We start from the raw sequence: 15,571 nt of genomic DNA on the forward strand, positions 1-15,571 counted from the left end.
AATACAATATCGAATTAAAAATAGTAAAACCTATGCTATACCACATGTTTTTGCCACCTTTGGTATAAGTTTTTTCTATACAGTGAATGTTCAATATAAAAACAAAATTGAAAATTATTTGAAAAGCTGTATATAACTGCTGAGTAGGTTAGGCTCTTGTTTAAATATATTTATGAAATAAAATTAGAATACTGCAATTAAAAATAACTCGGGAGCAATTCTAACTCAAAGTTACTTTTCCTTTGAGATGGCAGCAAAAGAAATCAAATTAAAAATGTAAGAAGTAGTTTACTGTATATTTAATTCCTTCTACAAGTTTTTTCTTGCCTAAAAAATTGGCTTTTCAATTCAAACACATTTATAGTTCTAAGTTGAAAAAACTGTTACATAAGAATTAAAATATCTTAAACTAAGAAGTGTAAAAAAAATTTTAACCCTCATGTTAATTATTTAAGCCAACTCTAAATTTCTTCTTCCCTTCATTCTATTAATTCCCATCTTTTACTACCTTCCAGACCAGTTGAAGATACTGCTTCCAGTTGTTTCTGTCATTTTAATGTATGAACATAGCATTCCCAAATGGACTCTGAACTCCCTGGGGAAAAGATTTCATTTATTTCTTTTGTTTGAGCCTCCTGCACAGCACCTAGTAGAGTTTTCTGCACAAAGTAGGTGTACAACAAATGCTTCTTGAGTTAATGAATTTAGGCTAATAGCAGGTAAATACAAGCAATGATTATCCCAGACCACAGATAATCCATGTACTATGCAAATAATAAGTCACAATAAGCAAATGAGATTACTACAAAAAAATAACAACGAACATTTATTAACCACTTACAGTGTGTAGAGAACTGTGCTAGGCCCTGGAGAGATAAAGTTTAGATAAGAAAGTTTAGATAAAACAGGAATTACAGTAAATCAGTTGACAAGTGCTAAATCACTACATTAATCCCTCTTCATATTTCTGAGGATAAGAGAATAATTGCTGAGAACAGAAGAGTATAAAGCAAAGGAAATTAACCAGTGTGACAGGATATACAGGATACATCCTTCAGAAATAGTGATAATGAAGCAAAGTATAAGAACTCCCAAATTTTATAGGAATATAGATTGATATGCAATCATATTAAGTGCCAACTACTGTGAATAGTATTGTGGTTTTATCTAGGCAGTATCTATGATGAAATACAAGAGACAGCCAGGCACTGTAGGCGTTTACCATTTCACTGACGACATAAGTAACATAAAAATAAAACATCTGACCTCAGTTCTGACTCTAGCCCTACCAATCACTAGCTATATAACTAAGATTTCTATAGCTGGTTTACAAAATGCTTTACATATATTATTTCATTTGATCCTCACATAGTTTTACAAGGCAAGTACTACAAAATTACTATTACCATTTTACAGATGAGGAAATTGAGGTGAGATTGATTGGTCACATAGCTAGTATCAGATGTGGGATCTTTCCTGATTCCAAACCCAGCATACTTTTCACGGAAGTAATCTCACCTCTGAACTTGAGCATTCTCAGCCATAAAGAGGGGAAAATACCAATGTTTTTTGCTCAGCATGATATTACAAAATTAAAGAATCTTGGAGTTGAAAGGGACCACAGAGGCCAACTAGCATTACCTGACAAGAACCCCTTCTACAACATACCCAACAAATTGGTCATCTAGTCTTCTGAGTAAGAGGTAACCTATATCCTGAATTAGCCCATTCTACCTCCAGATAGGTCTGTTAAGGTGTTTTTCCTTTTACAAAACTTAAATACATCCATCTTCCCAAGTTTTGCCCTCCAGTACCAAGCAAAACAAATTTAATGTCTCATCCACATAAGAGCTTTTCAAATACTTGAAGACAGATACACTTCCCACCTCTCTGTCCACCCATCCTCCCCATCTTCCCCCTAGTTTTTTCTAGGCTAAATATTCATGGTTCCTTCAACAGCTGATTTTCATAAGGCAAGGTCTAGGGGCCCTTCACCACCTCCTCTAGTCACTGTCTAGTTTACCAGTTTCCTTTCTAAAATATGGTTCTTAGAATTCAATACAATGCCCTTCAATAAAATACTCTAATCTTGAGCATTATGCTTCTTTTAAATCAGCTAAGATTGCATTTGCATTCTTGGCTGATGAATTACACTATTGGCTAGAGACAAAATTATTTCAAAAATACTCCAAAAATAGTAAATAACTATACTAAGTTATCAACAGCAAAAAAATAACAAAAAGCAATGTATAATGAAATGCAAAAATGAGTGGTACAATCTTTAAATGTCCACATATATAAATCATTAGAGAAAATAGTATAGGATGGAGTTGTCTCAGAAGGCTTAATAAAAGAGATGAGACGTGAACCAATCTTGAAGGATGCAAAGATCTGGGCAGGTAGAGGTAAAAGAAAAAGTTTATTTCAAATAGAAAGAAAAGCATGAGTAAAGGTCTAATGGGAAGGATGAACATGGCATGTTGTAGGGATGGTGAGGAGCCTAAATCAAAGGTCTCCTATTCTATAAATATTTTATGAAGATTAAATAAAAGAGGACTAGCTTTGCAGAAAGATCTTGAAAAACAGGCATGTATAGACTATAAGGAATACTAAAGCTTTTTTGAACACAGGAATGATACGATGGTAGTAATTTAACAAGTTTGACAACATTATATAGAACAAATGGGGTAGGGAGGGGAAGGGGCACAAAGGCAGGCAAATCAATCAGGGGTCTATTGCAACAACACTGGAAGGAGCAGCAAGGGCATGGGCTGGGATGGTGGTAGCAGGAACTGAGAGGATAACATAAAAGTTGAATGATAAGGCAGTACGATAACATGAAGGCTGAGTGATAAGGCTCATAATGGAAATGGGTAAGGACATAATGGAAAGAGCACTGGCTCTTGAATCAGAGGACCTGAGTAAAAATCCTCTAACATGTACTACAACTGTGTGATGTTGGACAAGTCACTTAACCTCTCTGGATCTCAGTTTGCTAATTTACAAAATGAAAGAGCTGGAGTAGATGGCTTGAGGGCCCTTAGTTCTAGATCTATGATACTATGAACTTGTTCAAAGAAAGTAACAGATTAGAGCTAATCATTAAATCAAAAATTTAAAACTGACAGGGATCTCTAGTCCAAACTCCTCGTTTTACATGTGAGGAAACTGAGGCCCAGAGCAATTAAATGACTTACCCAAGGTCATCCATACACTTAGATGGTAAAATAACAAAATATTAGTGTTGGCCTGCCTGTGGGAAGACAGATAGGCAACTGACAGAACAGCTGCCTTAACAGTTTTGCACAAGGCAATATGGAATTATACAATAAAAGCCACAAAAATGTTAAAATCTCTGACCCAATGATATTACTATTAGATTTAAAATTTATGGAAGCTATGGACAAGAAAAGGCCTATCTGTACAAAAACATTCCTAGCAGCATCATCTATAAAAGCAAAAAACTGGAAATAATCTATGTGTCAAACAACTGGGGAATGATTAAACTTTAATATATTAATGCAATGGAATATTACCACAATAAGAAATGACAAATATGAAATTAGTATGAAGAAAACAATGAAATATGGAAAGAGGAAATGATGCAAAACATAGAAAGCAGAGGAAAACAATGAATATGAATTACAATTATATAAATGAAGACAACCACAAAACAGATTAAATAAAATGAGCAACACTGGTACTATCTTGTGAAATGTAAAGTACGCAGCCTTCTAATAATGAACAAGAATACCACTGCATATATAATTTTTCATAATACTTTGCTTTTGTATATCTGTTTTGAGGGATTTTAATTTGAGGGTATAGAGTTATTCTCAGTTTTATTTTTTTAGAACAGTCTTCCTACTGTTGCATTTCATCTATGAGTGTCTATACATGTCAATAGAAATCAAAATGAAATTTGTAAATAACAAAATTCATCCTGCTTCCAAAAAATATGCATATGTATCCGAAATTAATTAAGCCCATTAATGGATGGATCTGATCTCTAACGACAACCATAAGCACTGACCTAGACCAAGACTACAGATCACATTGTCTCTGGATTATTCAAAATCCTTTGGAAGCAGAATAACTAAACCTGAAATTGACAGAGATAAATTCAGCTATTTTTAGTCCAGACTAAATCACAGGCAAAATATTCAGAGTCATAGATGACCATTTCAAGAAAGGTACAATTACTGTTACTATATCCAGGTTCACAAATAACCTAAAAATTACATATGGAAAAAACAGCTTATTCAAAAGATGAATTTTTCTTTTTAGCAAATTTATTGTCGCAAAAACGATCATGATTAAACAAAAGCAGCTTAAAGGGAATTTATTAGTAATGCTTGCTAGGAATAGCTGCCTTGGTGAAACAAGAATCATTCCAGTTTTTATTACTAATTCAATCCCTAAAATTATACTCAAGACTTGCAAGTCAATTTATTTATAAGTTTTGACAATAAGCTTAAAATTATATGCATGGATAACTTGCTAGTAAGTCAGTCCATGGCTAATTTTTAAACATGGGTGAGTATGGCAAAGCTATTCCTGGGCCACCTCTCAGAAACGGGGGTTCAAGTTATTATAAATTAATTTATTAGGTTTAAGAGAAATGTAACCCAAGATAAATCTGCTGCCTTAAAAAAAATCACATAGAATTTTTAAAATCACATAGTATATTTAAAAGTCTTCCTGGGTGGAGATCATTATACACAATTACAGACACACGGTATCTGTAAGGACTAACTTTGATAGACTTGACTCCTCATCAACGCAAGGTTCAAAGACAGCTCCAAAAGACTCATGGAAAAAGCTATGCACACCCAGAGAAAGAATTATGGAGTCTGAATGCAGATTGAGGCAAACTTTTTGCTCTCTTTTTTCCCTTTTTTTTGGGTTTCATTTCTCTTTTCTCATGATTCATTCCATTAGTTATAATTCTTCATTACAACTAGACTATTATGTAAATAAGTTCAACATGAAGGTATATGTAGAATCTACACTGGAATACATGCTGTTTTGGGGAGGTGGGGGGAGGAGTGGGAGAGAAAATTTGGAACCCCAAAACTTGTGGAACTGAGTGTTGTAAAATAAAAATAAAAAATAAATTTTGTAAAAAAAAAAAATTTAAATGTATTAAAGCTTTGTCATAATTAAAAAAAAAATCTTCCTGGGTAGCCACACCTTCTTCTGTAGAATGAAGGGCCAGACCAGATGGTCTCTGAGGCATTTCCAGCTCTAGATGTAGCATTTTTTCAGAGTACCAGGGTGTTTTTGTGGTCTGGGGAAACTTGATGACAAAATAGTGACCAAACCTATTCATCATAGGGTCAATATTCTGAGGATACTTCAGCTGTCTATAAAGCTGTAGCAGCCCAAATAACCAGGAGGTGAGAGATATTTGGAGTTTTACTTTTCATGGTTGTAGATAACTTTTAACACTGTATTTCTTAGTCTTATGGGCCTTTGGCTTGGCTTCTGTCTGGGAAAGGGAGATATGATGACTTTCTTCTGCTGGGGTAACCATGCTGGAGTAAAAATCCCTTCTCCCCTTATACCTTGTCCTTTACAGACTTCTTCTAAATCTTCTAAATTCAGGTGAGAACAAGAGAAGGTAAGGAGCAGACTAGGCCTTAGGAGAGAGAACAATGAAGCTATTAAAAGGAAAACTACCTGGAAAATTTAAATTGGCTCTTAATTAAAACAAACTTTTAGAGTAGCCAACACTCTTTGATCCCTTCCACAAAGCAGATAAACTTTTACTCTACTAATGACTCAGGGACCATCAATGCAACTGTTCTCTTTCTTCAAAGTGAGAAACCTCAGAATTCTTTCTCAAGACCAAGAGCAAGAATAAAAGAGAGGGCTGAACTAAACAGTCTCTAAAATTCTCTTACTCTAAGTGGTTCTGTAACTAAAATGGACAGTTCAAATACAAACATTTTATGTGCTTAAAAATCTCAGGTGTCATATTCATAACATCATAACCAAATCTGGTCCTCTCTTGACTATCATTACACATACACACACACACACACACACACCCACCCCCATACCAATCATATATGAAACAATTATCCTCACGTATCCTCAGGCAAGTTGTGAGCCAAAAAGTCTTGGCAGAAAAAGGTAGACCACACAGGCTTGCACTTTGGTTGTATCTGAAAAGGGAATGTGATCTTACCTGGTTGTTTGGAGATGAGGGAGAAAATGATCATTTTACAAGTGAGCAAGAAAAGTGAAAAACTTAAAAGTATCTGCAAAATAGGACTTTAAACTGTGCCTTAAATATAATTAGTATGAAGTATTGTGAATTCTCCAGGTATAAGTCACACTCAATTTAAATATAAAAACAAAAGGCAAAGTCAAATATGAATGAGATTTTTAAAAATACCTTTCATTGGCCTCAGCATATATGTGAAGTTTAAGAGTACAAGGGTAAATTCAATTATGTGGAATTCCATAGGACAAAAAAGTAATTTACTTAAAACAGAATTTAAGGAATATAATGCTAAAATTTATATCAGAAATCTTTATTAGCTTGAGATGGCATGAAATTCAACTTTTCTAATGTGAATAAGCAAGTGAAGAAAGAAGTACTTTGTACTTGGTAAAAGAAAATGAGAGGTATCACATATTCCACTACACTTTTCACCTTAAAATCAGGATTATTTTGTTGTTTTATTCCGTGTTTTGGGAATTTAGATGGCTTGTTCCGTTAGGGATGATTCAGCCATATGTAGTATAAGACCAAGAAATATGATGTTAAAGGTTGTCTACAACCATAAAAAGTAAAAATCCAAATAACCCTCACTTCCCGGTTACTCAGGTTACAGGTTTAAAAGTGCTATTGTAAGAAATATGAGCGAAGAGAAATAATTTTCAACTGGGAAAAAAGAAGAACTCAGGAAAGAGAGGAGGCACCCATTTTCAACCTGGAACAAGCAACACAGTAAAGATTTTCAGGCAAAAAAGAACAGCCTTCAAGAATACATGAAGGCAGAATAGTATTGGGAAATAGAGCGTAGGTCGATTTGACTAAAACCTAGAATATGCGAAAAGGAACAGAGTGAAATATAGTTGGAGTAAGACTATGTAAGGCCTTAAATTGCAAGCAAAGGAATTTGTATACAGGGAGAAGCTACTGAAGATTTCTGATCAGGGGAGTAACATCCTATAACATATGTATTATCAGACTATTTTGAAAGAATAGATTAGAGAGGGGAAATACTGGAGACAAGAAGTCCAGTTAGAGGAATCATCATAATCCTGGCTAAAACTAACTAGGATCGTTTGGCAGTGCAAATAGACAGAAAGACAGAGATGTGATAGATCTCAAGAGTACAGGCTAGGCAGCTCTTTTTTTTTGACAGTAAAGAATTGGAAATTGAGGGGATGTCTTTTAACTGGGAAGTGGCTGAATTGTGATAGAATACTGTTGTGTTATAAGAAACAACAAGCAATATGGTTTCAGAAAAACTTTGAAGACTTATATGAATTTATGCAAAATGAAGCAAGCTGACCCAGGAAAACACTGTACACACTAACAGTAGTATTGTAAAGTCGATCAAATGTGAAAGACTTAGCTGCCCAAATTCAATACGACAATAGGACTCATGATGAAAAATGCTATCCACCTGTAGAGAAAGATCTGATTAACTCTGAGTGTAGACTAAAGCATACTTTTTCTTTAAACTTTCTATATGTTTCTTGATTTTTATTGCAATATGGCTAACATGGATATAAAAATGAATAGGTAAATATAATTTTGAAAAGAGTGGCTGTTATGCTGCCTTTTGTTAAAGAGGTGGCAGATTACAGGTATGCAATCAGACATTATTTTCAGACAGAGCTAATGTTTCTGTTTTGCTTCACTGTACTGATTTGTTACAAGAAATAGCTGTCTGCAAGGGATAGTTCAGGGCCAAGGAGAGAAAGAAGTAATTAACAAGTGATAGTGACAGTGATATTTTTAAAAGAGCATCATTTTAAAAGAGTAACTGCTACATGAGAGCAAGACACTTCAGTTACAGCTCAGTTGTCCCAACATTCAAGATGAACAGCTCACACCACTCTCCTTTTGTTACAGATGATAAAAACTCCACAGATCCTGATGAGTGAAAGTGTTTGTCAGAGCACCCACAGCAGTTACTACACAGCATCCCTGATACTGCAGTGCTGAAGGAGGATTCTGAAGATATTTCCTAGTCAAATCACTTAACTGCTTAATAGGTATCAGGATGCCTGTCTCTCCTATCCACAGATTATTATGAAGATTTATAATTTATGTTAAAGCCATTTGCAAAATGCTAAATAAGTATTAGGTTAAAATTACAGTATTATTCTCAAGACCTTTCCTTGGTACTGCCCTGAACATTTTCTCTATTTAGTCTATGGTAAGCAGGCAAGAACTCTAAGAGAACCTATTAAGTAAGGTCAGCTATGAACCTTTTTTGGCATAATCTGTTTTAATATTCCTTTTCTATTTAAAAACAGTCTAATTCATTTAAGTGGTTTTCTGTATTTTCTACATGGACACTACTAGTACAAATATTTAAAGTCCATGATTTTTATTAATGTCAAAAAGGGATCATTCTATGTGAAAAGTTTGATAACCATCATCTTAAATTGCATTTAATGATTCCCCTCCCCCACAGTCCTCTGACATTTTCATTCCCACCACTGAATTTCCCCAGGCTTGAAACGTTGGAGTTATCGTTGTCCCCTCTTTTGCAATCAATACACAATAGCTTCCCAGGATTTTTGATTGAAATGTAACTTGCAGTCAATTTTTTTAATACTGAAGTAGTAAGCCAAAAACACTTAATTCTGCTTCTTATTTTGTCATTAACTACATTTGTAACCTTGGACTTGGAGCTTGAAAGCTCACTGGATCAAAAGATCTGAAGGTCTGTGTAACATTTGTCAGATATCTCCACAATGATTTCTAAGACCACTTTGCCAATTCACAGTAATCAATTATTTCTGTACCTGTGTTCCCACTGCCAGGTCAACACTGAACTTTTGGATCTTTCACCACCTAACTGTATTGACTGTGGGCAAGCCACTAAATCTCTCTGTGTCTCATTTTCCTCATCTGTAAAACTGAGGATGTTGGACTAGATGCCTTCTAAAGTCTCTTGCACCTTAAACTGTATAACTTGTAATAAACAAGCCCTGAATACTTAAATCTCATAAACTCTAATCATCACGGAATGTTCACAGGGAAAGTAAATTAGAGTTCGAGTCAGAAGACCCATATTTTTCTCTCAGACCCACCACTCATTAACTTTAAGATCTTAAGTAAAACTCTATGAGCCTTAATTTTATAAATTACAGAATGGGGATAACGTCTCTCTTCATCATCCCAAAGGATAATGGTGAGGATTAAATGAGAACATGTATGTAAAACTGTTTTGTAAACTGTAAAGTATTTTGGAAATCTAAGGTATATATTATGTCATTACTATGCCTCAGTACAATCAACCAACTCTTAATTATACAAAATATTAAGTGTAAGACTTGGCATGGATCCCCACAAAATAGAGAATTAAAAACAAGATATGTATTTCAGCCTTTTTCTATTAAAACTTAAGTTGTTAAAGTTTATACAACTATAAATGAAGAAAAAGCTTTAAGATTCTGGAGTAGAATATTTACTTATTAAAGTTCTAAATGTAAAACTAAGGAGAATAGATTATGTGTATTGCTAAAAATTGACGGGACTTCACAATACACAGTATTACTTTTAACACACAAGCTTTCTTTTTAAAAAAGATATCATTGTCTGTCCTCTATCACAGGAAAATTAGAGATCTGTCCTATAGGGCATAGGTCCAATATCCATGGTTTTTTCATGCCTTTCTTTTAATCTTTCCAAAGTGGGAGCTGACCACTGGGACAGCTTAAAGCCAAGATGGAACAAGAAGATAATAATCTCTTCATGCCTGCTTTAAAAAATTTTAGGCTTATGTGAGCTGAAAGTTGTGCAGAGTTCAACAGCCATCAAATGTAGTATGTTGATGGGAAGTCTTTTTTTTACACAGTCAAGAAAAGGATAGCAAGTCTGAGTAGTTATCCCGACAACTGCCATTAACATCTAAATGTTAGGAGTTCTCTACCTCTTTTAAAAGTGTTCAACATTATTTGATATACCACAAATAATTGAAATAGTAGGCACTTAATAAATGTTTATGGGACAATTAATTAGAATCACCCAAAATTACACCACTGTTATAAGGCACTAAGCAAAGGTAAATTATTGGGAACTATCCGCATTAATTTCAATTAAAGAAATAGGAGCTATATAAATTTAGGTGTGTGTTAATCTGTTTTCCCCCACTGTGGCATTGTGATTTAACCATCCAAGCGTGTTTGTTCTTAAATGAAACACTTTTTATCATAAAGTTCTAAGGAGATTAGAACACCAAGGAAACCACCTTAAAATCACATATACATTTCTGAATTAAAATGCAATGCCTATATAATATTTTAATAATTAGCTGTTTTCCAAATAAATTTCTTTGAATGGTCAATAAGAGTGGAAAATAACTATAAATTACAAAAATTATAAAAATGAATGTAGTAGAAATCTATTCCAACAGAGTCCTTATTAGAAATATCACATATCAGTTATATACACTGAAATTTAGCTATGTAAAGTGAAAGTGACAGAAAGACACCCTATAACAAGCATTAATCCTGCTCTTCCCTAACACTATTATCATAAAGAGGTTATAAACAGACATATCACTGTACACTAGCATAATTGAAAGTTCAGTTTCCACACCCTGGTTTATTGCTGTTATCATTAAACAATCAAATTCTATTAGAGTTAAGAAATACATACAGTTCCAGAGAGAACATCATGAGGACAGCAATTGAGAAGGTGACTCTTGCATACTCTGTCATCGCTGAATTTGATTCGCTGACGGGTAGTGTCTCCTGTAATATAGGAAAGTAACAACTAAGGTTAGACAACTGGAAAACGTTTATTTTCTGATGACCCTACTTTTGCTAGCCTTTTATGTGAATGTACACATACAAATAGGTAAAAACTAATTCTTCATAAATTGATTTACATAATGTCCTGTGCCAGATATTATTTAAATATGCAAACTTTAGTGGACAACATGCAGTTCCAATATAAATTAATGTATATGTAATTCAAAAAGTCAAAGTTGGAAAAGCAATGCATTATAATAAATAGGGTACACGTCACAGAATCAGAATTTAGAGCTGGAAGAGACCTCAGTGATCATTAGTCCAACCTCTTCATTTTGTAGATGAGGTAACTGAGGCATAAAAATGTTAAATGACTTGCCCAAGGTCACACAGTGAGTGGCAAAGCCACTGGAATAGCTTTTGTTTACTGGTGTTAAAGGTCTTCTCAACACTAAACACTGATTTTTAAAATTTTTTTTACTTATTAAATTGCAAAACATAAAAAAAAAATCTTGCAAACATTGCATACACACTGCGAATCCCCACTGAACCCCAGCCGCCATTTCTTCCACTATTTTGTTCCAGTTGCAGTGTCTCCCTTTTGCTGTTGAGGGGGGAGGGGGGTTAGAGAGGGTAGAATAATGCGTTTAAGAGTGTACAAACCTGGAAGAAGTACTTACACACCAGTCAAACAAAGGTACATCGCCTAAATTCAACATCATTTTACAAGCCTCCAAAGGCCCCAAACCACTGAGTTTATGTACTCCTGTGCTTTAAAATGCCAAGCTGGAAACATTTAAATTCATTCTGTCTTCTTGTTGACAAGCTGCACTTCCTACAGCAGCAGAAGCTTCACCTGCTTACCAAATATGGATGTCCATTTGTAAGTTTAATAATCCATCTAAGAGTCAGGTGGGCAACTTTAGTTTTAATAATATAAAGTGTAGATGTCACAGTTACTGATTTAAAGAAACTTATCTCCTTGAATAAAGAAAAAAAACATAATGGAATTTTCAATATTGCATTCCATTTTTGGAAATGAGGTTATTCCTAAGGTATTTTTCTCTGAAGATATAGTGATTGGCTCTGAGAAAATTATTTAAACTTTAAATTTTAGTAATCTGGGCAGTATCGCTGACAAGTGAAAACCTACTGGTGAATTACTGAAGCAAGAGTAACTGCTAGTGCCAAACCATCCAAACTCCGTTTGGCATTCTTCCCATTCTCCTAAAGCTTTTAAAGTATTTTAAAGAAGGTGGATAAATTTTATGATTATTAACATAAGTACCTATCCACTTCACATAAAGCCTGGACCATTCTAATAACATTCATCTATGAAATGATTCAATGATTCCAATTATTGCATTTTCACATGTAAATAACAAAATAAGATTATTTAATTCATTGCCTTGACCCCCATTATATAATCTAAGTTTGAAGGTAACAACTGTTTATTTGAAGGCAACTAAACATTTGTCATTTCAGATGGGCTAGATTTTGTTCAAATTGTTTTTAATTTGGTTAACCAAACTTTTACCACAATACTTATTAGCAAACAGTTTACACCAGTTTTAAGACCAGTAATTCACAGGCTAAAGTGATGGCTTCAGAGCAGTTCAACAATAGGTTTTCTAGAGGCTAGTCTCTGGTTTTGATAGGTTATTTGTAATACCCACAATTTGGATTAATCCCTTTAGTGTTCAAGCCTGCTACTACAATAATGGTTATTTTGGGGGTCCTTTTTTTTTTCTCCTTTTAAACACAACTGGTTTGTTCCACATTCATTAACACATCTGAAAAGTTAGTGATAACTCACGGCTCGGCGATTGCAGGGCCTTTCTGACACTCCCTTGCAGATTGAAGTAGGCAGGCATAGATACATTGAACCTTTATAAATAAAACAAGGGGCCAGATTGTTCAGTTTGTATAGAATAAATAGACTCTGCCAGCAATTTCAACACAGCATCTAGAAGTACATGTTGACTGTAAAGATTGTCGTATATGAAAACAAAAGTGAACAAAATCAAGATTTTAAAGATATCCTGATTTAAGCATCTAAAGCCCCAGATAAGAATACTGATGACCAAAGATAGAAGTCCCAGGTTGGAGCGCAGAGGTTCTTGCTCTTTAGGCAAACTGGGATGAAAAATCATATGCTTAATTATTTTACCAGACCCTCCAGTGATGTAAAGCCTATAAACTTTAGTTGGAATGGCACTACAATAAATTCATAATGGAATGCCATTCTGTCATGGCATTTTACTGCAATGCAGGCATTTTACTGCGATGCAGGCATTTTATGGCTGAACAAAGAAACAAATTAGAATTCCAAATCTACACTCAAGATGAGGTATTGCTGTTTTTGAAAGAAAACAACGCTTCCATTACAGATTATCTTTAAGATTGTTTTAGTATTTGAAGAGCAAACTTCTTTCAGTGCTTTTTGTTAAACCTAACATTTTAGTAGTATCTACAGGCCAGGGTTCATGAATCAAGATTTCTACTAGTTTTACTAACAAGAAAAACACTTAAATATGTTGATGTTTGTTTAAGTGGCATCGACATTAAATTTAATTTACTTGTAGGACATAACCTTTGGCTTAAAAATCTATAAAATTCCAATTACAAATTAAAGCCATCTTATATCCAAATGAGGATTTTTAAAAAAGATCTACTGCCATAAAATATCAAAAAGTATTTTAAAAGTAATTTCTTGTCTTGTATAGCATTACCTATACACGGGCAACCATAAATCCTAATTGCTTAGATAACTGGAACCTTTCTTCTACAAAAAAATTATATAAAGCAACAAAATAAAACAGGTAGCAGGAGATACAGACAAAGCTCTAATAAGCTTTAAAATAAGAAACCTTAGCTTACTGCTATTTTAAGGTTTCTCAAGAAGTTTTACATTTTACTTATTATAGTACAATTTAGCTACACTACCACAAAATGGATTATTTAAGAATTTATTTATTATGGGTTTATGCACTGAAAGTAGAGTTCCACTGAAACCAATAAGGGGCTTTAAAAAGAATAAAAAATACTGTTAGTAGATTCAGTTTCAGTCAAGCTATCTGGCCCAAACCATGTTTTTCCAAAGAGCTAAAAGAAGTAGCCCTCATTATTTAAAAAGAGGGAAGCAAAAGAGATTATTTAAAGCCCAGATTTGTGCCCGCAAGGCAATGTTTGAAAATTGTGCCTTCACTGTTACCCCTCTGGAGGGAAGCTTTGAGCCTGAACTCTAGCGTATATGACTTGTTATAACAATATAAACACCTCAGAATCAAATTTACCAGCATTAAAAACATTTATTTTTTAAAAATTATTAAGCTTCCCTTTTGGCATAACTATTCTACCTAAACCCACTTCTGCACATATGCCTAGATGCCTTCTCTTTCCACTTTACTCCCTTTTCACTTATGCTATGTTCCCACCAAGGGAACTGTAGTTCCCTGAACTTGGTACTACTCCATTCCCCCTCGTCCCCCGATACTGGCCCCAAGCCAGGAATGTACTGTACTCTCTTTTCCCCTCTTAGCATCCTTAGCTTCACTCAAGGCCCAGATCAGGTGCTATACCTCCTATGGGAAACCATTTCTACTCTTTCCCTCCTCAAATATCTTTGCTTGTCTAGGTATATGCTGAATTCTTTAAATAGAAAAATAAAATCTTTGAGGGCATAGATTTTTTTTTTCATTTCTCTTTATATCCCCAAAGCTTAACACACTGTCTTACATAGAGGAGGTTTAATAAATAAGTTATTGCTGACCCTGGTTCCATTGCAACCAACAATAGCAACCTAACCTGGAACTTCAGAGTATAGGGAGTATTATTTCCATTAAGTAAAAGACTGAAAAGGATATGCACAGGCAGTTTTCGGATGAAGAAATTAAAGCTATCTATAGTCATATGAAAAAATGCTCTAAATCACCATTGATTAGAGAAATGCAAATCAAAACAACTCTTAGGTACCACACCTATCAGATTGGCTAACATGACAAAACAGGAAAATGATAAATGCTGGAGATGTGGGAAAACTGAAACACTAATGCACTGTTGGTGTAGCTGTGAACTGATCCAACCACTTTGGAGAGCAATTTGGAACTATGCCCAAAGGACTATAAAAATGTACATATCCTTTGACCCAGCAATACCACTTCTAGGTCTGTATTCCAAAGAGATCGTAGAAATGGGAAAAGGACCCACATGTACAAAAATATTGACAGCAGCTGTTTTTGTGGTGGCCAAGAATTGGAAATCAAGGGAATGCCCATCAACTGGGGAATGGCTGAACAAGTTGTGGTATATGAATGTAATGGAATACTATTTTGCTATAAGAAATGATGAGCAGGCAGACTTCAGAAAAACCTGGAAAGACTTATATAAGTGAAGTGACCAGAACCTGCAGAACACTGTACACAGTAACAGCCACATTCTGTGATGACTGACTTTGATAGCCTTAGCTTTTCTGAGCAATGCAAGTCTCTAAGACAACTTCGAAAGGCTCATGACGGAAAATGCTATCCACGTCCAGAGAAAAAACTTTGGAGTCTAAATACAGAATACAGATTGAAGCACATTATTTGCTCTTTTTTTTGTTCCTAATTCTTTACAA

General features: G+C 34.4%; 1 protein-coding gene across 3 annotated transcripts in view; it reads right to left on the bottom strand.

Moving 5' to 3' along the window:
• LOC118849763 (putative RNA-binding protein Luc7-like 2) overlaps window positions 1–15,571 on the bottom strand; it is a 69,988-nt gene that overhangs the window by 39,576 nt on the left and 14,841 nt on the right. For 2 of the 3 annotated variants that reach the window (XM_036758730.1, XM_036758732.1), the window contains exon 2: window positions 10,859–10,953. In XM_036758730.1, the coding sequence (XP_036614625.1) occupies window positions 10,859–10,953 (95 nt within the window). Of the gene's footprint in view, window positions 1–10,858; window positions 10,954–12,769; window positions 12,835–15,571 lie in introns of those variants that run through there. The other variant, XM_036758731.1, reaches the window with a different exon arrangement.

The sequence above is a fragment of the Trichosurus vulpecula genome, chromosome 5, assembly GCF_011100635.1.
Source record: "Trichosurus vulpecula isolate mTriVul1 chromosome 5, mTriVul1.pri, whole genome shotgun sequence".
NCBI classification, from domain to species: Eukaryota; Metazoa; Chordata; class Mammalia; order Diprotodontia; family Phalangeridae; genus Trichosurus; species Trichosurus vulpecula.